The 25,955-nt window shown below is 43.7% G+C and overlaps 1 protein-coding gene across 5 annotated transcripts in view; it reads left to right on the top strand.

Moving 5' to 3' along the window:
* Window positions 1-25,955, top strand: part of tmem94 (transmembrane protein 94) — a 158,270-nt gene that overhangs the window by 59,913 nt on the left and 72,402 nt on the right. For 4 of the 5 annotated variants that reach the window (XM_038776370.1, XM_038776371.1, XM_038776369.1 and 1 more), the window contains 6 exons: window positions 6,117-6,219; window positions 8,950-9,036; window positions 11,237-11,353; window positions 14,978-15,034; window positions 18,321-18,425; window positions 20,644-20,817. In XM_038776370.1, coding sequence (XP_038632298.1) covers window positions 6,117-6,219; window positions 8,950-9,036; window positions 11,237-11,353; window positions 14,978-15,034; window positions 18,321-18,425; window positions 20,644-20,817 — 643 coding nt within the window. The remainder of the gene's footprint in view (window positions 1-6,116; window positions 6,220-8,949; window positions 9,037-11,236; window positions 11,354-14,977; window positions 15,035-18,320; window positions 18,426-20,643; window positions 20,818-25,955) is intronic. The other variant, XM_038776372.1, reaches the window with a different exon arrangement.

The following is a 25,955-nucleotide window of genomic DNA, read 5'->3' as shown; positions in this document are numbered from 1 at the left end:
TGCCCGTGATTGGAAAAGCCCCGGCCCATGGCTCCGCGACGCTGCCAGGGTCGCGACCCTGGGTTTGAAAATTACTGGCATAATGCATTCACAGAGCTTCAGCAAGGTTTGCGGGATTTGAATAGCATATTCAGTAGTTTCAGAACGTCATCATGGATTAGCAGCGCCAGGTTGTCTTTGGTTCAGCCCAACTCTTCAGAATTTTTGTCTTCCCGCGCACGTCAGCAAATGAATTATTAGATAGGACTGAGAGCCATTGTACAAGTGATGATTTCAGTGTACCACTGAAATCAACATTGTTGTGTTAAGGACAGTTTCAAAGTGTTCTGTGTGATCACTCTTTGCCCTTATAGAGGAGAGCAGTATTTGCTGAAGGATACGCAACAGCATGGCTAGCCAGTACAGAGTGTATGCACTAGATTCCCAGTTGATGTCTGCAATTTCCAGATGATGTCTACTCTAGTCTTGGTCTTTTCTGTGACCTTTTTCAGGTGTTCATGATGCGAGGCTGCGGTTCAGGGTGATTCTAAGGTACTTGGAGTTTGTTTTTGACCTGTTAGCCACAAAGGGAGACCTGGAATTTGCTGTTAGGCCAGTCAGTTACTGATGTGGAAAGCATTGACTTTAATCTTAAAGCCGCAACCTCTTGTTATTTGTTTGTATCTGAGTGCTGCATTTTAGTGATCTATGCAGGTTGACTCCTTTCGAACCTTCATTTTCCTTTTTATTTATTTAAGCAAGACTGTATTCAATCCTTTTTTTGGTCCAAAATGGATGACCCCTCAACCTGCATCAAAATCCATCTGCCACAATTTTGCCCACACAACCATTGTTTATGAATTGTATGCTCCGGTCTACACTAATAATGTTATGTTATTGATAAAATGTTATGGATATATGGCTCTCCATTATGATTCAAGTCATCAATGTAACAGAATAGTTTTTGTTCTAAAGGTGCCCAATTAATTTTTTCCAGTTAAGGAGCAATTTAGCGTGGTCAATCCACCTACCCTGCACATTTTTGGGTTGTGGGGCTGAAACCACGCAGACATGGGGAGAACGTGCAAACTCCACACGTACAGTGACCCAGAGCCAGGATCGAACCTGCTGCCCTAACAGAATAGTTGAGTCCCCAGCACAGATCCATGTGGCGTACAATGAGCCACTTTCTAATTTGAGAATATATCCATTCTCTAGTAACCAAGTCAATAATTTGCTTTCAGTTCCAAAAGCTTTTCATTTTACCTAGCAGTTTCCTAAGTGGCGCCTTATCGAATGTCTTAAGGGAGTCCATTTAAAGTACACCATTAGAAATTCTCCTGTCTTTATTTTAGTTACTTCCTCAAAAAATTCAATTTGGTTTGTTGTATGTGACCTACACTTTACAAATCCATGTTCCCCTCTCTAATCGATCAAATTTCCTGTGCTCAGTCACTCTGAACTTAATTATGGATTTTTCCTGTGACCTCATTGACAAATTACTTACATTTTCTCAGTAAGGTAATACTGCGTGTCTCTAGAAGCGGATAAACATCTTCATGCATGCTCTGCAAAGATCTCTAATGGCATCCTAACTGTTGGATGCACGGATTAGGTCCAACACTTTTCCCCTGACGACTGAGGCCCGCCTGGCCTTCAACCGCATCAGATCCGAAATTGCCACGATGCACGCCGTGGACGAATCCATCCCGTTCCAGGTGGAAAGCGATGCATCTGACTTTGCCCTGGCAGCCACTCTTAACCAGGCAGGGAGGCCTGTCGCCTTTTTTTCCCGTACCCTCCATGCCTCCGAAATTCAACACTCCTCTGTTGAAAAGGAGGTGCAAGCCATTGTGAAGCTGTGCGGCACTGGAGGCATTACCTGGCCGGAGGGAGATTCACTCTCCTCACAGGCCAACGGTCGGTTGCCTTCATGTTCAACAACACGCAACGGGGCAAATTTAAGAACAACAAGATTTTGCAGTGGAGGATCGAGCTCTCCACCTATAACTGCGACATCTTGTATCGTCCTGGGAAGCTCAATGCTCCCCCAGATGCCCTGTCCCATGGCACTTGCGCCAATGTGCAGGCTGACCGGTTGCGGACTATCCACAATGGCCTTTGTCACCCGGGGGTCACCCGGCTTCTCCACTTTGTCAAGGCCATGACCAGGGACTGCCAAGTCTGTGCGGAGTGCAAGCCGCACTTCTATCGGCCAGACAAGGCCCACCTGGTGAAGGCCTCCCGCCCTTTTGAACACCTCAGTATGGATTTCAAAGGGCCACTCCCCTCCACTGATCGTAGTGTGTACTTTCTCAACATTGTTGATGAGTACTCACGTTTTGCTTTCGCCATCCCATGCCCTGACATGACCTCTGCCACAGTCATCATGGCCCCGCGCAGCATATTCACCCTGTTCGGTTTCCCCATTTATATTCACAGCGATCGGGGATCCTCATTCATGAGCAATGAGCTGTGTCAGTACCTGCTCAGTAAGGGAATCGCCCCGAGCAGGACTACCAGCTACAACCCCAGGGGAAATGGGCAGGTGGAGAGGGAAAATGCTACAGTCTGGAAGGCCGTCCTTCTGGCCCTACAGTCTAGACGTCTTCCAGTCGCCCACTGGCAGGAGGTCCTCGCTGACGCGCTCCACTCCATCCGGTCACTGTTGTGTCGTGCCACTAATGAGACCCCTCACGGCCGTATCTTTGTCTTTCCCAGAACGTCGATCTCCGGGGTCTCACTTCCTACCTGGCTCACGACTCGTGGTCCGGTTCTCCTCAGGAAGCACGTGACGAGCCATAAGGCCGACCCCTTGGTCGAGAGGGTTCACCTCCTCCATGTGAACCCTCAGTACGCATACGTGGCACACCGCGACGGGTGGCAGGATACAGTCTCCCTCAGGGACCTGGCCCCCACGGGTACCCCTGCGCCCACCATCACCTCACCGCTTCCTTCTACCACCCATCTACCCCATCAACTGGAACCCTTGCGTCCACCGTCACCTCACCGCTTCCTTCTACCACCCATCTACCCCATCAACTGGTACCCTTGCGCCCACCGTCACCTCACCACTTCCTTCTACCTCCCCATCTACCCCATCAACTCATCCGGGGTCCATTAGCACTCCCCCTGTGCCATCACCCTGTCCGGGACCCTGTTGTGAGGACGACGTGCTCCTGGAGTCGAAGGTCTCGACGTTAGCGCCTACCTTGCGACGTTCACAGCGGGAAATACACCCTCTTGTGAGACTGAACCCGTGAGTCCGCTTTACCCCCACCGGACTTTTTTTTAACGGGATGAATGAGGTGAGCCACGTATGGCTGTTGTATATATTATTGTATTTACTCACTGTTACTGTTGTGTTGTTGTTGTTGGCTCCGCCTGTGGCTCCGCCTCTCTGAGAAGGTATATAACCCATTGATCCAGGACAGCCCCTCAGTGCGGGAGGAGCTACTGGTGGGCACATTCTAGCTGATTAAAACCACAGTTCTTGTTAACTACCGTTTCGACTGGATTGATTGGTATCAGGGGCAAAAGGTTTTTGTGTCTTTAGACCTAGCTGTCTCTAGCTATCTTCCTGGATTGTAATGTTGCTCCCGATAAACTTTCTGTCTCCTAAATTCTCCTCTTGTCTGCGTGGGCTTCCTCTGGGTGCTCTGGTTTCCCCTCTCAAGTCCCAAAAGACATACTTGTTAGGTAAATTGGACATTCTGAATTCTCCCGAACAGGCGTCGTAGATTGGCAACTGGGGGATTTTCACAGTACCTTCACTGTTAATGTTAGCCTACGTGTGACACTAATAAAGATTATTATTATTAAGTAAATTACTGCGGATGCTGGAATCTGAAACAAAAACAAAATATTGGAAAATCTCAGCAGGTCTGACCGCAAAAGTTAGCTTCCTTCTCTACCACAGATGCTGTCAGACCTGCTGAGGTTGTTCAGTATTTTCTGTTTTTGTAACCTTCTGTCTCGATTTATTCTAACCTTCACCTTCCAGTAGAGAAAGAAACATAAAGAGCCAATATAAAGTCAAGTTTTGCTTGTTGCTCTCCTCACCCTTCACTCTGCCACCCAAGGTCTGAACTTTATACATAAAAATATTTCAATATGTACCGTAGTAACTGTAAATTTTCAGTAATTTCCCACAGACGTTTTTGTCCTTTTTCATGTCTTCCTGTTGCTGGTGTTACAGTTCCACAGATGTCAACATGTTCCTTGGTACCTTGGGCTGCCAATATCCAGGATTGTCCTGGAGTCACCAGGAATTGAAGATGAATCTTACCACTGCTGTGAGCAGGGAACACAATTTTCGAGATAATGAGAATTGTGTATTTCCTTCAACACTTACTTATTATAAAAATATTGGAGATGCGTGGAAACATGTGCTGTTTCACTAACGGTCAATATTAATTAAATTGCGTGATAAAACAAACCTGTTTTAAAACAGCCCATTCCCACTTCCCCATCCTCAATGGTGATTAAAAATGTATAATCTAGAACACCACTAACCCACCTGAAATGGAGATGGGAGTTACGCTAGTTTGTGCTCTTTGTAAGTACCTCTAGTGAACCAGAGTTTTCTCCATGGTTCCTCAAGGAAGCTTTTGACTCCCTTCTATCAATTGTGGCCTCTTCACTGCCCTGATGCATGTCCTACCCCCACCCTCAGCCCTGATTTCTCTTGCGCCATTGCCGGGCTCTCGTTCCTGCCCACTCCCACCCAAGGCACAATTTCTTCCTCCTGATCATCATTGGCTGCAGCCTCCTCACACTGGTATTCCCACTTAGCAACTGGTCAGCCTATCAATCTGCCCAACCGCAGAAACGGGAGTAGAAAATTAGAATTTAATCCAGGTTGTCTGTTTCCCTGGATTCTCTGGGTTTCCCTTACTCCTTCCCCTCCCAAGAAATATTGGAGTCAAAGAATCCATTCCCTTTTCAGATGGCATGGCTGCGTAGTGGTTATAACACTGGACTAGTAATCTAGAGGGCCAGGCTAATGCTCTGAGGACATGGGTTCATATCCCACCACGGCAGCTGCTGGAATATAAATTCAGTTAATAAATCTGGAATATAAAGCAAGTCTCTGAAATAGTAACCATGAAACTTTGTTGTAAAAAACCTATCTGGTTCACTCTCATGTCCTTTGTGGAAGGAAATCTGCCAAACTCACTTGGTCTGGCCTACATGTGACTCCAGAGCCACAACAATGTGGTTGATTCTTAACTAACCTGCAAAGCCACTCAGTTTAAGGCCAATTAGGGATGGCCAATAAATGCTTGTGTTGCCAGCGATGTCCACATCCCATGAAATAATAAATAATTGGGACTCCAATGGCAGGAGTGTGATATGAAATGTTTCATGGTGGAAAATGTTGTGACGAAATCTCCAGAAGTACATCCAACTTGAATTAACAATCCTACTTGTACCCGCTCAGGTAACCATTCTTCCCATATAGCCAGGAGTGTAAGCACTAACAGACAACTGGAAATTTTGCAGCCGAGTTCGATCCTGCTCGGTCTCAGCATCTGCACCCTTCCACTTAGTTGCAGGATCCATCTGTTAGTGAGATGCAGGAATCCTGACTGTTTTTTCATTCCTACTCCCCATTCCTCATGGAAATGCTAACACCACTTACAGCAAATCAGTTGCATCCTGATTTGAGGCAACTCCTTTCTTTCAGCCCTGTCACTGGAAGTCTTTGGTCTAAGAAACTTAAAAGCTACAGGACGTTTTCACCTATTGGTGTGAATATCCTTTGATTAAGAATGCTTATTTGCAGATTTATGCAATTATAGTTTCCTATAATTAATCCAATGCACAGATCAAGGGGAGGTGGTACTTAAATTCATTCAATGGTACCTTTGTGAAAGAGTTTCACGTTTTGACTCCTGCCAGGCAGAGGGATTGTGATCCCCTCAGTCAGACGGAATTGCAAGCCAGGTTAATATTCTACACCATTATTCATCTTGATGGGGTTTCCATTCTTTGGCTGCATCTGCTTCTTGTTGCTCTGAATTACTGGCCCTGGAAATAGATCAGCTCTATGTGGTATCATTGCTGTTTTGTTTTCCCCCTTTTAAAGTCAGTCTTGCTGTGTAAAGTCATAGCTGTCCTGTTCTGTTTCTCAGGCGGAGCCTGGACCTAGCACTATCTCGGCCTATCACTGCACTTGATAATGAGCGTTACACAGTACAGTCAGCAATGGAGAAATACACAGTTCCTTTTGTTCTGGTAAGCCATTTTCATATCCATTCTTATAGTCCAGAGCTGCTGAATTGATTTTGAACTGTGAAAGATAGCATAGACTCTGGACGAACTATTTAATCAGTTTCTTGCAAACAAAGTCCAAAGATATGCAGGTTGGGTGGATTGGCCATTCTAAATTGCCCTTAGTATCCAAAAAGGTTAGGTGGGGTTACGGGGATAAAGGGGGATAGGTTGGAGGCATGGGGCTTAAGTAGGGTGCTCTTTCCAAGGGCCGGTGCAGACTGAATGGCCTCCTTCTGCACTGTAAATTCTATGATTCTATGAAAACTCCCATCACACAGAATAGTATATTTAAATAATATTGCAACTGTGCAATTTCAGCAGCATATTACTTTGCATTGCGTTCCCCTTCCCTGAAGATATTTTCAATTTCATCCTATCCTTCTCCAGATTTTTTTTCCTTTTGTCCTCCGTTTCATCCTATCCTTCTCCAGAGGGAGGAGAAGCTACAATTCCGTGTCACTTAAACCAGGGTCCCTTGGGATCACGACACATCCAGAAGGGCTGTTGAATTTGAGAAGGCTAATTTACTGGTCTCAGTAAGCTTGAGAAAAATTGCCCTCCCAGTCCAGTTCCTTCTTTTCCTGCAGACGTTGAATTGTACTGGAGACAGTACAAAGAGCATCAGATCATACATCTCTATTTTTTATGTATTCATCCATGTAGAGCAGCAGATCTGGGCCTGCTCCTGTGTTGTGATGAATGTAAAAATTGTTCTGCATTAGGTTTTAAAAGCCTGGATTAAAGTATATATTTGTTGCCGTAATATTATTAAAGAACCTAGGTTAAGGGATCCAAACTGTGTCTGCTAAAGCTGTGATTAAGTTGTTAAAAGTGAGGTCATTGTTGATTCTAACTATTAACATGTTTATATATTGAGGGTTAATGGGATATTGCTATGATTGCTGGAGATTCCCTGGAGGGTAGATATTTTGAGGGGTTGTATTTAGTCCTAGCTAAACAGGTCATGTGACATCTTAGGAGGATGCAGATGATGTAATTAATGGGAGGAGCCAGGTCTGTCTGTAGCTTTGCAGTTTGCCTTATGATTTGAGTCTGACAAGACAGAAAGATTTAAAGTTGAACGGCAGTTATTCCAAATGGTGCCAGGTTGAGCAGAAGAAGTATACTAGTTCCGTTCCAGAAAGGATATCTCCAAAGGTCTCTACACAACTAAGCAAGTAATCTGTTTGTCAACTTTATTTATAAGTGGCATTTGAACTGCTTTGTGTTGCTTGATTGAGTTAATAGCAGGTATAGATAGTATGTTTACGCTTTTCCTTGTTTTTAAGAACTGTTTAATTGTTAATTGTAAAGCTATGTCTTTGATAATGTGGTTCATTCTGTTTAAATTTGTTTTAATGTAAAATATACCTATTGGTCAGAATCATCAATCTTGGGGTGAAGTATCCTCTCCTCACAGTTTTACAAATTAAAAAAAAAAAGTTGTTTGGGTTTTTTGTCCTATATCCTAACTAATGTTGAGGTCTGGTCCGGTGTCCTAACAGTGTGTTGTGGCTGAAGCCGTTGGCGGATTAACAAGAGCAGGAATCTCAATCAATTGTTTTCTTAAACCCACCCACCAAAATGTATAATTCTTGCCTCTGTGAGACTGACTAGGTCTGAGGTTGAAGCCGGAGCTGTGTTGATTTTATAATTCCATTTCACGCTAACATTGTGTTTCTGAATGGTGCACGCCTTTGCTTCACATCATGGCCGGTCTGACCACGGAGCTCCAGTGGTGGAACTGTCCCACTCTCTCAGCTGAAGAAGGCAATCCAGGCAGCAATGAAGAATCAGTACTAATTTTTTATTTATTTTTTGTTTCCTAAAGGCAGAGTTCTTGATGGGATATAATTTGTAAGAGCTTTATTTTGTGCAATAGTTGCACGTGGTTTTTAATAAACATCATTGAAAAACAAATGTACTTCAAAATACAAGTAGAGTACTTCAGGCCTGGCAACCTTGGGGCAGAGGCCAGATTTCTGATTTTCCCAGATTTCCGATCTCTCATTTAAACCCCTCAATTTCACTATGGCGAAACTATAGTAAGAAACTGTGTTCAAAGCCACAACCATTTTGATCAGTCCCATCACTGTAGACGGCACGGTAGCACAGTGGTTAGCATTGTTGCTTCACAGCTCCAGGGTGCCAGGTTTGATTCCCGGCTTGGGTCACTGTCTGTGGAATCTGCACGTTCTCCCCGTGTCTACGTGGTTTTCCTCCGGGTGCTCCGGGTTCTTCCCACAGTCCAAAGATGTGCAGGTTCGGTGGATTGGTGGTGCTAAAATTATCCTTAGTGTCCAAGAAAGGTTAGGTGGGGTTACAGGGATAGGGTCGAGGTGTGGGCTTGGGTAGGGTGCTCTTTCCAAGGGCTGGTGCAGACTCGATGGGCTGAATGACTTCCTGCACTGTAAATTCTATGATTCTATGACAATCTTGGTGTCCATCTTTAACATTGATAACATACAAATAGCAGGGTAAATTATATAAATGCTGTGAATGTTGAGCCACAGAGAGAAAATGTCCAGTGTTTGGACAATTCTGGTTTTCAGACATCTGGGTTTGGGGTACTTTGCCTCTAACGTCTTATCGGCTGAAATGATTCTGGTGTAGGAACTCCTGTGTGATAATGTTGACTGGTTTTCTGTTAACTATGAACGAAACTATCAATAATTCTGCCTGTTTTTTTAGGCTTTGTTCCTGATTACAAACGCTGTGCGGTTTGCACTCCAAGCACCCGGAATTGGCAGTTGGCAGTTCACTTTCTTCCAACTTCAGGCAAGTTTGCAGCCCTTATTATAAGGCAGAGCAATAAAGCAAGTCATTGTAGAACAATATCATTTAATGTTTTCCACCAGGACCTTAGCGCGTTACCTGATAAGCTGTCATTCCAGCGCATTACTGAGATGGGCCCATTGCATTGTCAGAGCTGGTCTTCAGAAGAGATGTTAAACTGAGTCCTTCAATTCTTGTTTCACTAGCTCAGGGGAACATTGAAGATCTCCATCTCACTACACAATTCTCAGGCTGTGTTGGTCAGCATTCCTGTCTCAACTAAAATAGAGCAACAAATGTTTGTTTGTCTGCACAATTAGACATTACTTTTCAAAGTGAGTAATTGTAAATGAAGCTTTTATGAGATGTTTTTGGAGGCCTGTTTGGGAGGGAAGAGGCCCTTAAGTGGCCATTAATTGGTTGGATTGACTTCCTTCAACAGCACCGTACAAACCTATATGCCCATGCAACTCGAAGGACAATGGCAGCGGACATGTGGAAAACCACCACCTGCAAGTTCCTCTCCAGCCCACACACCATCCTGACTTGGAGCAATACTGCTGTTCCTTCATTATCGTTGGGTCACAATCTCGGAACTGCTTGGCATTGTGGGTGTGCCTACATCACATGGACTGTAGTGGTTCAAGAAGGCAGCTCGTCCCCACCTTCTCATGGGCAACTAGCAATGGGCAATAAATGCTGGCCCAGCCAGTGACGTCCACAACCCTGAAAGAGTTCAAGAAAAAAACTTAAGCGCCTCAATTGGTCCAAGGGTTGACGGGCTTCATGACGTCTCCAGTGCTCAGTGCACAATTGAGCAACAGCAAGTTGGGTGGGTAAGGGCCAAAATGTCACCCATGATATACACCATCCTGCCAACCTGCCCTCAGAACCAGTGGCTAGTGAGTGCAGTCCTTAAAGATATAATAAAGTAACTTCAATTGTTCAGTAAAACTGTCACATTCTTGGTTACCGTCAGCCTTGACATGTTAATAAATTAGTCAGTGCCAGCTTTGAGGGATTTTAATCTGCAGGCTTCTGTTTTTCATTTCTCCTTTTGAAAAATGTAAAACAAACTCAGCAGTTTTGTGATTTATTTTTAAATGTACACTTTTGAGCTGTACAAATGATGTGCTTTATAGTATTGGGATGTTCACTGAACCATGTTTTAGGGCAGATTTTTCCCCAAAGGTATTCCCTGAGTTCACAGGTGAGGAAAGAAGGATCGGGAAATTGTGGTGCGAGGGCAATGCGGTTCCCAGCCTCCCAGCTCAAAAAATAGTTAACGCTGCAGCTGAGGGCTGTCTCAGCAAGCTGATGCTGGGCTTTGCGCCAGGGCCTGAAAGAAAGTCGAAGAGAACCCAAACATTAAGCAGTAATGAGTTTTGTTGGCATTGTGGATCCTTCTATCTGCTGTTTTCTTGAGGATATTTAACTGGACTCTTTCCTCACTCAGGTCTGAGCCAGTCTGCTTTGGCACAACAGAACCATCCACATCTCAACCCATACTCCCTTTCAGCAAAGTGTCCCAGCTGGAAATATGGAATGCGCATTAGCCTTTATCTAAACTATGAAAGTTAGTAATTACAGCCACGCCTCTGAGCACTAATATGATAGCCTTATGTGTGCTGTGCAGAGTAACACAGTGCTGAATCCCAAAGGGCTCCAATGATGTATGTTGCAGTCAGTCCCACTGCAGGTCTTGCTAGAAAATTGAGATGAACTGTGAGTACGGTCACTTCGTTGTTAACTTGCATTTGCACTTGCCTTTCCCTGCACATACCACCCATAACCAGAGCAAAAGCAACATTGGGGATCCTTTATGCACTGTCTGGGTCAAAATTGCACTTTATTCTTGGGCAGCACGGTGGTGCAGTGGGTAGCACTGCAGTCTCATGGTGCCGAGGTGCCAGGTTCAATCCTGGCTCTGGGTCACTGTCCGTGTTGAGTTTGCACATTCTCCCCGTGTTTGCATGGATTTCACCCCCACAACCCAAAGACGTGCAGGGTAGGTGGATTGGCCATGCTAAATTGCCCCTTAATTGGAAAAATGAATGGGGCACTCTAAATTTATTATTTAAAAAAATTACACTTGATTCTTACTCGGAAGTAATACCAACTTGTTGATTTTAATCTTAATGGTTTGTCTTGTGATTGTGCGATCTGAATTTTTTTTATAGTCCAGCTCACTTTTTGTGTTCAGGTGAATGGAGTTCTGCCGATCCTCCCCTTGCTCTTTCCTGTGGTGTGGGTGCTTGTCACAGCCTATGGAGAGGCTCGAGTCCTAGCTCAGTTCAGCAAGGCTCCTCCAGTTGGCCTGGTAAGGTTTTTATCCTGCCTTGAATTCAGAAATGTAGAGCTGCAATAAGGTAGATGCATGAAAAGGAGCATGATATTTGGCTGATATTTGTTTTAAATAAATTCTTTTACTGGCTTCTCAAGGCATTAATAATAAAACATGTGGCATCTGTAACATAATGAAACGTTCCGAGGTGCTTCACAGCTATTATAAAACAAAGGGCCGCACAAGGAGCTAATAGGTCAGATCACCAATAGCTCTGTCAGCTAGGTTTTAAGTGCATCAGTGTCTTAAAAGGAGAAAACTAGGTACAGAGGTGTCGGAGGGGTATTTTGGAGCTAAGGACCTGGCCGACTGAAGGTACAGCCACTGGTGGTGTAGCAATTAAAATTGGGGATGCTCAGGCTGGAATTTGAGGTGTACTGATGACTTAATGGGGTTGCAGGTGATTACAGAGATGGGAGGGGCAAGGCTGTGGAGGGATTTGAAAAGAAAGATGGAAATTTTAAGATCAAGATGTTGGTTGACAGGGAAGTTAGTATAGATCAGGCAGAGATGATAGGAAAATAAGACGTTATGCCATGTGTGCATTCATATACTTGTAAAACTATTGCATGATTAGTCTGCAGTGACCCAGCAACTTTGAAGCAGTAGCATATTTAGATGCCCATTTATTACTTCCCAGTATATATTTTCATATGTAGTTAATCAAGTCATTGTGTTTCTTGACTTTGGCACCCAGGTGGGGCTGTGGGAAGAAGGGTCTGTGACTGCAACTGGCTGTTCACAAAGACAGCAATGACCATCAAGGAGCTGAGACAGATTGCTTGACCCACATAGAACATAGAACATTACAGCGCAGTACGGGCCCTTCGGCCCTCGATGTTGCGCCGACCTGTGAAACCATCTGAAGCCTATCTGACCTACACTATTCCATTTTCATCCATATGTCTATCCAGTGACCACTTAAATGCCCTTAAAGTTGGCGAGTCTACTACTGTTGCAGACAGGGCGTTCCACACCCCTACTACTCTCTGAGTAAAGAAACTGCCTCTGACATCTGTCCTATATCTACCACCCCTCAATTTAAAGCTATGTCCCCTCGTGTTGGTCATCACCATCCGAGGAAAAAGACTCTCACTGTCCACCCTATCTAACCCTCTGACTATCTTATATGTCTCTATTAAGTCACCTCTCAGCCTTCTCCTCTCTAACGAAAACAACCTCAAGTCCCTGAGCCTTTCCTCGTAAGACCTTCCCTCCATACCAGGCAACATCCTAGTAAATCTCCTCTGAACCCTTTCCAAAGCTTCCACATCCTTCCTATAATGTGGTGACCAGAACTGCACGCAGTACTCCAGGAGCGGCCGCACCAGAGTTATGTACAGCTGCAGCATGACCTTGTGGCTCCGAAACTCAATCCCCCTACTGATAAAGGCTAGCACACCATCTGCCTTCTTAACAGCCCTATTAACCTGGGTGGCAACTGTCAGGGATTTATGTACCTGGATGCCGAGATCTCTCTGTTCATCTACACTACCAAGAATCTTGCCATTAGCCCAGTACTCTGCATTCCTGTTACTCCTTCCAAAGTGAACCACCTCACACTTTTCCGCATTAAACTCCATCTGCCAGCTCTCAGCCCAGCTCTGCAGCTTATCTATGTCCCTCTGTATCCTATAACATCCTTCAGCACTATCCACAACTCCACCGACCTTCGTGTCATCTGCAAATTTACTAACCCATCCTTCTACACCCTCTTCCAGATCATTTATAAAAATGACAAACAGCAGTGGCCGCAAAATAAATCCTTGCGGTACACCACTAGTAACTGAACTCAAGGATGAACATTTGCCATCAACCATCACCCTCTGTCTTCTTTCAGCTAGCCAATTACTGATCAAACCGCTAAATCACCTTCAATCCCACACTTCCTTATTTTCTGCAATAGCCTACCGTGGGGAACCTTATCAAACGCCTTACTGAAATCCATATACACCATATCAACCGCTTTACCCTCATCCACCTGTTTGGTCACCTTCTCAAAAAACTCTAAGGTTTGTGAGGCATGACCTACCCTTCACAAAACCGTGTTGACTATCACTAATCAACTTGTTCTTTTCAAGATGATTATAGACCCTAACTCTTATAACCTTTTCCAACATTTTACCCACAACCGAAGTAAGGCTCACAGGTCTATAATTACCAGGGTTGTCTCTACTCCCCTTCTTGAACAAGGGGATAACATTTGCTATCCTCCAGTCTCCCGGCACTATTCCTGTCGACAAAGACGACATAAAGATCAAGGACAAAGGCTCTGCAATCTCCTCCCTGGCTTCCCAGAGAATCCTAGGATAAATCCCATCTGGCCCAGGGGACTTATCTATTTTGACATTTTCCAAAATTGATAACACCTCCTCCTTTTGAACCTCAATTCTATCTAGCCTGGTCGACTGAACCTGAGTATTCTCCTCGACAACATTGTCTTTCTCCAGTGTAAACACTGATGAAAAATATCCATTTAGCGCTTCCCCTATCTCCTCTGATTCCACACACAACTTTCCACTACTATCCTTGATTGGCCCTAATTTTACTCTAGTCATTCTTTTGTTCCTGATATACCTATAGAAAGCCTTAGGGTTTTCCTTGATCCTATCCGCCAACGACTTTTCGTGTCCTCTCCTCGCTCTTCTTAACTCTCCCTTTAGGTCCTTCCTGGCTAACTTGTAACTCTCAAGTTCCCTAACTGAGCCTTCATGTCTCATCCTAACATAAGCCTTCTTCTTCCTCTTGACAAGTGCTTCAACTTCCTTAGTAAACCACGGTTCCCTTGCTCGACAACTTCCTCCCTGCCTGACAGGTACGTACTTATCAAGGACACGCAGTAGCTGTTCCTTGAAAAAGCTCCACATTTCGATTGTACCCATCCCCTGCAGTTTCCTTCCCCATCCTATACATCCTAAATCTTGCCGAATAGCATCATAATTGCCTTTCCCCCAGCTATAATTCTTGCCTTGCGGTATATACCTATCCCTGCCCATTGCTAAAGTAAACATAACCAAGTTGTGATCACTATCACCAAAGTGCTCACCTACATCTAAATCTAACACCTGGCTGGGTTCATTACCCAGTACCAAATCCAATGTGGCCTCGCCCCTTGTTGGCCTGTCTACATACTGTGTCAGAAAACCACGTTCACATTCCCAGCCAAACTTCAGGTTGTTTTGTCCAATCCTTAGTGATGGAGATCAGAATGATGCACTGCATCTAGAAGAAACTATTGGAAAAGAAAGAAAAGTTCCAAAGAGGAGGTTGGTTATGCAGTACTGTGGGGTTCAGGAAGTAATGCTGTATCTAGAGGTAGCAATATTGGTTATACTGAGCAAGGTGAAAATCATCAGCTGCCTGGGAAAGGGTATCCAGTACTCCCAATGGTAAACTGGCCTATTTCATACCAGTCTCTGCGTCCAATAAGGCCCTTATTGTGCTGTATTTGGGGTAAGGTCTGATGGATTCAGTAGAATATTAAGGGAGATACAAGCCTGACTCCATACACTAGACTAAAAGCACAAGGAATCAAAGGCTCATTAAGGATGCCGATTCAATAGCTCTAATTGGAATTGACTAGCTGTTCTCTTCTTCCAGTTGGCAAAATTCTCCGAGGACACTCTCAGCAGCTACACTGAAGTTGTTTCTTCGAAGGTATACACTTTGGAGTTCCAGCATGCCTCATCATCTATCCTTTCATGTGCTTTCTGTAACCTGTACTCATCTGACGCAATTAGATTTTTATTCACTCATTCTTTTACCCTAATGAATGACCAGCTAACAAGAAAAGCATGTTTTCTGAAGGGATTTGGAGTGCAAGAAGTGTGAGTCCTGATAAACGTCATCTGCTGTTAACTGTTGTTGGTGTGGGGTTTTTTCCTGTATTAACTATCAAAAGGAATAGATTGAGAGTCTTCTGTGCAATGAATTTCCTTGACTGTATCCCAATTACCCTTAATGTAATTAACTAAAATCAATGTCCGTGTGGAGTTTGCAAATTCTCCCCATGCTTGCGTGGGTTTCGTCCAAACAACGCAAAGATGTGCCCCCAGGCTATGGTGGATTGGACACACTAAATTGCCCCCTTAATTGGAAAAGATGAATTGGGTACTCTAAATTTATTTTTAAAAATGTAATTAACTAAATAAATGATCTGCATGGGAGACAGTCTAACATACAAAATTTGCAGATGATACTAAAATAGGTGGGAAAGCAGGCATTGAAGGGGAGATAAAGAGTTTACAGATGGATATAGATAGGCTAGGAGAATAGACCAAAATTTGGCAGATGGAGTATAATGCGGAAAAGTGTGAGGTTATCCATTTTAGCCGAAAAAATAGAAAGGCAACTTATTGCCTAAATGGAAAGCAGATTCAAAATGCATCCGGGCAAAGGGATCTAGGTTTCTTTGTTCATGAATCGCTGAAAGTCGGTATGCAGGTGCAGAATGAAATAAAAAAGGCAAATGGAATTTTAGCATTTATTGCAAAAGGACTGGAGTATGAAAGTAGAGAAGTGTTGTTGCAATTATATAGCGTGTTGATGAAGCCACACCTGGAGTATTGTGTCCAGTTTTGGTCTCCTTATTTGAGGGCGGTTACGGTGGCATTGGAGGTAGTTCAGAGGAGGTTCACCAGATTGATTCCGGGGATGAAAGGGCTGACGATGAGGAAACATTAAACAATTTGGACTTGTACTCGCTGGAGTTTAGAAGAATGAGAGGGGATCTGATCAAGGTATGTAAAATACTAGGGATTGATAAAGTAAATGTGGACCAAATGTTTCCCATTTTAGGGCAATTAGAATGAATGGTCACAGATATAGTTTGAGAGGCAGTAGATTTAAAACAGAGATGGGGTGGAACTAATTCTCGCAGATGGTGGTGAATTTGTGGGACTTGCTGTCGCATAGTGCAGTGGAGTCTGAATCATTCAGTGGTTTCAAGAAGGCGATGGATATATTTCTGAAATTAAAAAATGGGTTAAAGGGATGTGGGAAACAGGCAGGGAGGTGGATTTGAGACCAGGAAGAGATCAGCCCTGATCTGATTGAATGGCTTGAAGGGCTGAATTGCCGACTTCTGCTCCAAATGGACCTATACAACTTAAATATCAATGTTAGCTTTGTTGGAGCTGTTATTTATGCACAGGTTGCTGGCAAGTAGCTGCCTAGGATGGAGAGCATGGTCTTTAAGTCCTTTTTGCAAAGCCCCTGGCAACGTGACATGTTGGCACCCAGTTACAAGCGTGGGAATTAGTTTCCCATTCAACACAGACTGGCCAGCAGAGATTTGAGAAACAGAGTCTGCCACCAGTGCATTGGCTGGAGGATTAGAAAATTGTGAGGAATTAAGTAGATAAATGAGATTGAAACTTTGTTTTTAAGTAAAATGTGTAATGGAAGTAATTTGAACTATGTATCAGTTGCATGCTCAGTTGGGTTGTTTTTCCACTTTCCATTTTCCTTGCTGCAGTCCCTTCACCCTGCATTGGTGCCGGTTGAGTTCTTCAAAGCTTCTCTTGTTCCTTTTTCAAATGAAAACGGACTGAATATTGCAGCAAAATGGTACAGCTCCCACCAGTGACATTGGTTCCTGCTTATCCTGGACAGCCACCTATGTTGCGCAAATGGCACTTACCGTCACAATAGACATTAATTTGTTTGTATTAATTGGGTATTGAGAAACAGTTTACAATAAACTGTCAGTAACCCCTGTGCAAGAATTCTTGTGAAATGGGAGGTTACTGGGAATATAACAACTTGTGCTCCTGTTTGCTCTGAATTTGGGGTCACCATCTTCTTCCCTTACAGTTTAACCGCTTAAACATAGCATGGCTTTATTCTTGGTAAAGTTGACAAATTCATGGTGCAGTGTCCGCTGGCACAACCCCCCCCCCCCCCCCCCCCCCCCCCCCCCCATCCAGCTCTTTGACACTGTCAGATTCAGTAGCTAACACCAAGCAACAACATGCAAGGTCAGCAACATTCATGTTTTCTGAAATTAAGTCATTAACCCAGGTATTTTAGGGTTACCTTTCCTTTGATTGTTGGGCTCAGTAACTCATCCTAATTAGATTCCAGATCCAACTGATGTCATCAGTGTTTGATTCCTTAAATATTTTGACTGTAATGTTATGACCAAAGCAGTTTGTGAAAAATAACTACCCAGTTGCTTTGGATTGTGCAATTTTTCTGTGTTTGGTGCAAGAGGTAGTGATTGGAGAAATATTACAGATGCTGAGTTTAAAACCTGCGTTATTTTTCAGGACCTTGAATTAAATATTGTTATTTATAGTGATAAATTTGTGCACGGTCTCCCATCTTTAAATTTCCACCTGTTCATTCAGTCAAAGAATCAAGGCAGTCTGATATTTCTTTTCTTTGCCTTGAGCTGTGATCAAGACACACTTTGGTTTCTTGGAGCAGCAAGGAGGAGTGTTGCTTCTCCATTCTACCACCCGGTTGCCTTGCTGCCCCAGGAGATGCTGTGGGTGGAAATTCACATAGCTTTAAGCGACCAGGGATTGCTAAATGAAAGGTGTGGATTTTGCATTCGAGTGTGACTGAGGGCATGTGGAAGGCTGGTGTCAGCATGAGTTGAGGGAGGGGAAGAGCATGCTAGAATGAACTGAAGGAAAATATGGTCAGTATGGTAAGAAAAGGAAGAAGGTACCAATATGAGCTGGGATAGGGAGAGGGGAATCCACAGGAGCAGAGAGAAGAGTGATAAAATGCATGACTGCCAGCATGAACTATTCCATATCACCCAACAGCCAAATATTTTCCTTTTTTTTATTGTTTTCCCACAATTTTGAGTAAAATGTTTAAAATGAACCAGAATGTGCCATTTTATTATTTAAAAAAACCCACAAATACATTTGTTTAGGGCCCTGCCTCCTACCTCTCCGTTCTGTAATTGGATAAGCCTTTTTTTTAATAGGAAATGATGTTCTGCATCTGGAGTCACTTTCTGTCACTGCTGCGAGGAAGGTCTCTTTCCTTGTGCTACACTTCCAGTCTGCTTCAGAACCTGGGCTCGGTTACAGTGAGTGTTCGACCTTCCATTGTTTTAGTTTATGTCCTTGGTAACAGCTAATTACTACAGGCCTACTCTAACCAGGCGTGTGCGGCCTGCAGACTACTTCTAGTCTGAGTGTCAGTTTTGCACATTGGCTCAATAGTGATGTTTGTCATCTCACTAATGAAGAATTAACAGCGAAAGTTAACCCTTGATTCTCCAATATTTTGTAAGAGATCAGACTGATAAGACTGGGGTTGCATGATCTGGAATTGAATATATTATTCCTCATGCAAATGCTAATACTGTGGATGCTGCAAATCTGAGATAGAAATGGAAAATGCTGGAAACTCTCAGATTAGACAACATTTGTGGAGAAAGTAGACCTTCTAGGTCTTGTGATCTTTCGTCCGATCTGGTAGATGCTACAGATGTTTTAAAAATATTAAACACCCACTGCATCAATGACATTTTCCCATTCTGACAAAAAAATCACCAAACTGAAATGTTAACTTTCTTTCTCCAAAGTTGCTGTCTGACCTATTTCCAGCCTGTTCTGTTTATGACTCCATTCCTCGATCCATCGAATCCCTGTAATGCAGGAAGAGGCCATTTGGCCCGTCGAGTCTGCACCAACCCTGGAAAAGAGCACCCTACTAGGCCCACTCCCCAACTCTGGTCTGGAGACACAGCACTGGCCGAGTTTTACCTGGAAACCATTCTGTCCCAAATGCGGAGAAGTCCAATTTGCAGTATTCTCTTTTTTCCATCACCAGTTAACATCTGCAGCCTGATGATAATCCATTGAGCTGTTGATCCTTCTTATGCCTCTCTTAGGTTCTGTCCTTTCATGTGCCCCTGGGGCAAGCCATTCTTGGAAATCATTCAATACCCATGGGGCAGGAATCAGAACAAGAAACAACGATTTAAACACTCGCCAGACTTGCAACACTTTTCAGTTGGGGTTTCATTGATTTTGCTCTTGAAATTATATTGCTAAATACCATTTAGTCAACACTAAATGGGAATTCCTGCAACCTATTTAACCTCAAATGTTGCTATGATGTCTGCTCGGGATAGTTCTCATCAAATTAAAACCTTCACTTTTGCATTTTAGTGCTACTTAAGTTGTCAATTACTTTCCATTTTGTTGAACTGATCTCATCTTCACAAAAATTAGGTCAGTTCATTTCAGTCATTAATCTGCATGATAGGCAGCATGTGGTGCTGTGGTTAGCATTGCTGCCTCACAGCGCCGAGGTCCCAGGTTCGATGTCTGCTCTGGGTCACTGTGTGGTGTTTGTACATTCTCCCCATGTTTGCGTGGGTTTCACCCCCACAACCCAAATGTGCTGGATCGGTGAATTGGCCACGTTAAATTGCCGTTTAATTGGAAAAAAAAGAATTGGGTACTCTAAATATATATTTTTTAAAATTAATCTGCATGATTGATCGGGCGTAATTATTTATTGCCGTGTTTTGCGTTTTTAAGAACAAAAATGTATCTGTCAGAGAAATGGCTGTGACTCCATATAATTTACTAACTGACCCTCGTGAATCAAACAGGGATTGAAGCGTTATTTTTAGTTGCTGCTGTTTGTGTGATATTTAAGTTCCTTAGGATCCTTTCATGTGCTCCTGGAGGGAGTGGGCAGGTAACACATGCATTTTCTACATAATGGATTTTCATGTGTGTGGGAGTAGGTGGCGTATAGTCTACTTGTAGCTGAAATCAAAAACTCAATGTTGTAAACCACAGGAGTATAGAACAGGATTGGCCATTTACTCCATGACCTTGTTCAGTGGGATCATGGATAACCTCTATCCCAGATCCGTATCCTCCCTTGCCTAGCAAAAATCCTTCCAACCTCAAATTTGAAACTCCAAATTGAGCTAGCATCAACTGCTGTTTGAAAGAGTTCCACAGTTTGACCACCCTTTGTGGGAAGTTGTAAAGTGGTGTTTCCCAATTTTTCTTGCAACTGGTTTGGGCTCTGATTTTAAGGTTATACCCCTCCAGTAGGAAAGCGTTTCTATCTAACTCTTTCAATTCCTTTCAAAAATTCTAAAAATTTCAAATAAGACATCGTCTCCCACCCTGGCCTTCTCTCTTCAAAGGATGAAGCTCATGATGGATCCATTGTTGTACCACTGCCTCAGGCTGCTTGGCATTGACTGTTAGCCAGTTTGTATCATTGCGCACATATTAGCATGAATTAACTATCTTGTCATTATGAATGTGTAGGTGCTTTGCTGTGTTGACAAGCAAGGAATACTGTCCTGGCCCAATCCTAGTCCAGAAACTGTTCTGTTCTTCAGTGGGCGTGTGGAGCCACCGCATGACAGCCTCGAGGACCTGAAAGATGACTTGTCCATGAGGTCCTTTTGTCTCCCAGAGATGGAAGAAGAGAAGGATGAGGTGAGGGTCCAACTCCTGTTATTCGCATATTCAGATCTGCTGTAGACAGAGTGTCAGGGCTACCACTCAAACCATATTTTGTGTAGAATTATCTTTGTGCTGTAAAGAATAGAACTTTGTAATCTACGGTCATGTGTAAGATATTCACTAATAAATCCAATGAGGAATTGAGCAGAAACTGCTTTAGTCAGTGAGGGGCTCAAATGTGGAACTTATTGCCACATAAAGCAGTTGAGCTGGACAACATCAATCCATGTAAAGGGAAGCTAGATAAATGAGAGAAGAAATATGCTGATAAAAGTTAGATGAAGTAGATGTGAGAAGGCTCGTGTGGGGCATAAACACTAGCCTATACTGGTTTGAGCTCAATGGCCTATGCTGTAAATAATTTTGGAACAAATAAGCATCAGGGCAGACTGATAAGGCAGGCTCAATATAGTGCAACAGCCAGAACATAAATGCTTCACAGCTCCAGGGTCCCAGGTTCGATTCCCGGCTGGGTCACTGTCTGTGCGGAGTCTGCACGTCCTCCCCGTGTGTGCGTGGGTTTCCTCCGGGTGCTCCAGTTTCCTCCCACAGTCCAAAGATGTGCGGGTTAGGTGGATTGGCCATGCTAAATTGCCCGTAGTGTCCTAAAAAGTAAGGTTAAGGGGGGGTTGTTGGGTTACGGGTATAGGGTGGATACGTGGGTTTGAGTAGGGTGATCATTGCTCGGCACAACATCGAGGGCCGAAGGGCCTGTTCTGTGCTGTACTGTTCTATGTTCTATGTTCTAACATGACCCATCACTTGAATTGTTCAAATTGGCCTTTTCCAATGAGGAACCATTGGTTGTTGGATGGGGACAACGGTTACTAGAATGATTTTATGCTCTCAAGTGCTTGAGATTCACTTAACCCAACATACGCTGTACTTCTGCTTTAAAAAAAAATCAAATGTGAGAAAAGCATGAATGAAAGCAGAGCAGAGTCATGGCCGCTCAAGCCTGCTCTATAAGATCATGGCTGATCTGACCTTGGCCTTAGCTCTACATAGTAATCTTTATTAGTGTCACAAGTAGGCTTGCATTAACACTGCAAAGAAGTTACTGCAAAAATCCTCAAGTCACCACACTCCGGCGCCTGTTCGGGTACACAGAATGTCCAATTCACCTAAAAAGCACGCCTTTTGGGCCTTGTGGAAGGAAACCGGAATACCCGGAGGAACCCACACAAACACGGGGAGAAAGTGCAGACTCCACACAGTGACCCAAGCCGAGAATCGAGCCTGGGACCCTGGTGCTGTGAAGCAACTGTGCTACCATTACTTTCCTGCCTGTACCCCATAAACCCTCCACTCCCCTATAGTTCAAGAATCTGTTTATCTCAGTCACAAATACATTCAATGACCCAACATCCGCAGCAATCTTGAGGTAGAGAATCCCAAAGGTTCATGACTCCAATGGATGACCTTTCTTCTGAAACTAATGCAATTAGCTACATCTATCGGTTACCCTACATCACCCTGCTCATATCCTCCCTTGGAAACCCCATATATTTGCCAAACACAATTTCCCTTTCATAAACCAAGTTCACTTGCTTGATTGCATTATGATTTTTCTGAATGCCTTCCTACTGCTGCCAGAATAGATTACAACATTTTCCCAATCTACGATTTCATGCTTCCTTTCTCTCACCTTTCTTCAATAGGTAAATTACATTTTTGGTTTTCCAATCTGGTGGGAGTTTTCCACAATCTAGGAAATTTTGGAAAATTACATCCCACTATCTCTGCAGCCATTCTTTTAAGACCCTAGGATGCAGTCCATCGGTCTGGTCATCTTTTAGTCCCATTAATTTTCCTATTACTTTTTGTTTTGGTTATTGCTTTAAGCTCCCCTCTCGCTCTTGCCCCCTGATTCTCTGCTATTATTGGCATGATTTTCTCTTCTACCGTGAAGAATGATAAAATATTTATTCAAGATCTCTGCCATTTCCTTGTTCCTACTATTAATTCCCCCGCCTCGCCCTCTATGGGGCCACGGTTTACTTTAGCTACACTCTTATACAGTATGAGCTCTTACTGTCTGTATTTGTATTTTTTGTGTTTATTCTCCATCTATTTTCTCCCTTTTTCTTGCAGTCATTGTCCACTGGTTTCTAAATGTTTCCCACTCTTCTGACCTACCACTAATCTTCAATTTCTTTTCGCTCAATTTGATACCATCCTTTTCTTTCTTAGTTAGCCATGGGTGGTCTGTACACTCGCCTCGTATCTTGTCCAGTTGGCCATTTGTCATATGTGATTGTTGGCAGGTCATTTCATCACATGGGACAATGAAATCCAAGCCGGATCTTGCTTTCATCTGATATCCACGCATGCACTTTCCAAGCGGGCTTGTGACTATGCCTGATCATTTTTCTTGTTCCCAGTCCCCAGTCTTTTTCCCCACCAAAGTACACAACCACTCTGGTTGAGATCAATTACATAGATATAGATAGATATATAGAACAGTACAGCACAGAACAGGCCCTTCGGCCCTCAATGTTGTGCCGAGCAATGATCACCCTACTCAAACCCACGTATCCACCCTATACCCGTAACCCAACAACCCGCCCCTTAACCTTACTTTTATTAGGACACTACGGGCAATTTAGCATGGCCAATCCACCTAACCCGCACATCTTTGGACTGTGGGAGGAAACCGGAGCACCCGGAGGAAACCCACGCACACAGGGGGAGGACGTGCAGACTCCACACAGACAGTGACCCAATTAACTCCACATTGCAGGCAAAAGTCTCTATGATTCAGTGGGATGGGCTCCAAATGCATTAAATGTGGGATGTGCAACTCGGTGCCCATTACTGCAGGGGAATAGCTGGAGGTGTAATTTTCAGAAAAGTATGCAGAATTTAAAAAATGCTGTGCTTTGCACAATTAAGTTTTGCATTCCAACACTCCCAGCACGAGCGCCATGGTAAGAATGACTGAGCGGTTTTGATGGAGTAAGTAAGGAGAAACTGTTTCCACTGGCAAGATAGTCATTATCAGAGGGCATAAGGGAATAAGAACATAAGAACTAGGAGCAGGAGTAGGCCATCTGGCCCCTCGAGCCTGCTCCGCCATTCAATTAGATCATGGCTGATCTTTTGTGGACTCAGCTCCACTTTCCGGCCCGAACACCATAACCCTTAATCCCTTTATTCTTTAAAAAACTATCTATCTTTACCTTAAAAACATGTAATGAAGGAGCCTCAACTGCTTCACTGGGCAAGGAATTCCATAGATTCACAACCCTTTGGGTGAAGAAGTTCCTCCTAATCTCAGTCCTAAATCTACTTCCCCTTATTTTGAGGCTATGCCCCCTAGTTCTGCTGTCACCCGCCAGTGGAAACAACCTGCCCGCATCTATCCTATCTATTCCCTTCATAATTTTAAATGTTTCTATAAGATCCCCCCTCATCCTTCTAAATTCCAACGAGTACAGTCCCAGTCTACTCAACCTCTCCTCATAATCCAACCCCTTCAGCTCTGGGATTAACCTAGTGAATCTCCTCTGCACACCCTCCAGCGCCAGTACGTCCTTTCTCAAGTAAGGAGACCAAAACTGAACACAATACTCCAGGTGTGGCCGCACTAACACCTTATACAATTGCAACATAACCTCCCTAGTCTTAAATTTCATCCCTCTAGCAATGAAGGACAAAATTCCATTTGCCTTCTTAATCACCTGTTGCACTTGTAAACCAACCTTCTGTGACTCATGCACTATCACACCCAAGTCTCTCTGAACAGCGGCATGCTTTAATATTTTATCGTTAAAATAATAATCCCGTTTGCTGTTATTCCTACCAAAATGGATAACCTCACATTTGTCAACATTGTATTCCATCTGCCAGACCCGAGCCCATTCACTTAACCTATCCAAATCCCTCTGCAGACTTCCAGTATCCTCTGCACTTTTCGCTTTACCACTCATCTTAGTGTCATCTGCAAGCTTGGACACATTGCCCTTGGTCCCCAACTCCAAATCATCAATGTAAATTGTGAACAATTGTGGGCCCAACACGGATCCCTGAGGGACACCACTAGCTACTGATTGCCAACCAGAGAAACACCCATTTATCCCAACTCTTTGCTTTCTATTAATTAACCAATCCTCTATCCATGCTACTACTTTACCCTTAATGCCATGCATCTTTATCTTATGCAGCAACCTTTTGTGTGGCACCTTGTCAAAGGCTTTCTGGAAATCCAGATATACCACATCCATCGGCTCCCCGTTATCTACTGCACTGGTAATGTCCTCAAAAAATTCCACTAAATTAGTTAGGCATGACCTGCCTTTAACGAACCCATGCTGCGTCTGCCCAATGGGACAATTTTTATCCAGATGCCTCGCAATTTCTTCCTTGATGATAGATTCCAGCATCTTCCCTATTACCGAAGTTAAACTCACTGGCCTATAATTTCCTGCTTTCTGCCTCCCTCCTTTTTTAAACAGTGGCGTCACGTTTGCTAATTTCCAATCCACCGGGACCACCCCAGAGTCTAGTGAATTTCGGTAAATTATCACTAGTGCATCTGCAATTTCCCTAGCCATCTCTTTTAGCACTCTGGGATGCATTCCATCAGGGCCAGGAGACTTGTCTACCTTTAGCCCCATTAGCTTGCCCATCACTCCCTCCTTAGTGATAACAATCCTCTCAAGGTCCTCACCTGTCATAGCCTCATTTCTATCATAGTAAAACAGGGACAGAAACAAAAGAAAGTAAGGGGAAAAGTGCAAGGCAGAGAAGACATAGTCAGAAATCCATAAGGGCGACAGTACAAGGTACAGTGACTGAGGTCTGCATGGATTTAAGCTAGTCGGCAAAAGAAACAAGAGAGGAGATGAGAATTATTTTTGCACAGCATATTATGATTTGGAATGTACTGCCTGAACAGGTGGTGGAAGCAGATTCAATTGTAACTTTTCAAGGGAGTTGAATAAATTCTTGAAAAGGAAAAACAAATTGTGTGGTACCGAGAGAGAGTGAGGCTAATTGGATTGCTCTAATAAAGAACTGACACATGTGCAATTGGTTGCGTAGCCTCCTGTGTTGTACCTTCTATGAGTATTATTTAAATGGAGAAAAACTGCAGAAAGCTGCAACAC

The sequence above is a fragment of the Scyliorhinus canicula genome, chromosome 18, assembly GCF_902713615.1.
Source record: "Scyliorhinus canicula chromosome 18, sScyCan1.1, whole genome shotgun sequence".
Classification (NCBI taxonomy): Eukaryota; Metazoa; Chordata; class Chondrichthyes; order Carcharhiniformes; family Scyliorhinidae; genus Scyliorhinus; species Scyliorhinus canicula.
This window is presented reverse-complemented; position numbering and strand designations above follow the sequence as displayed.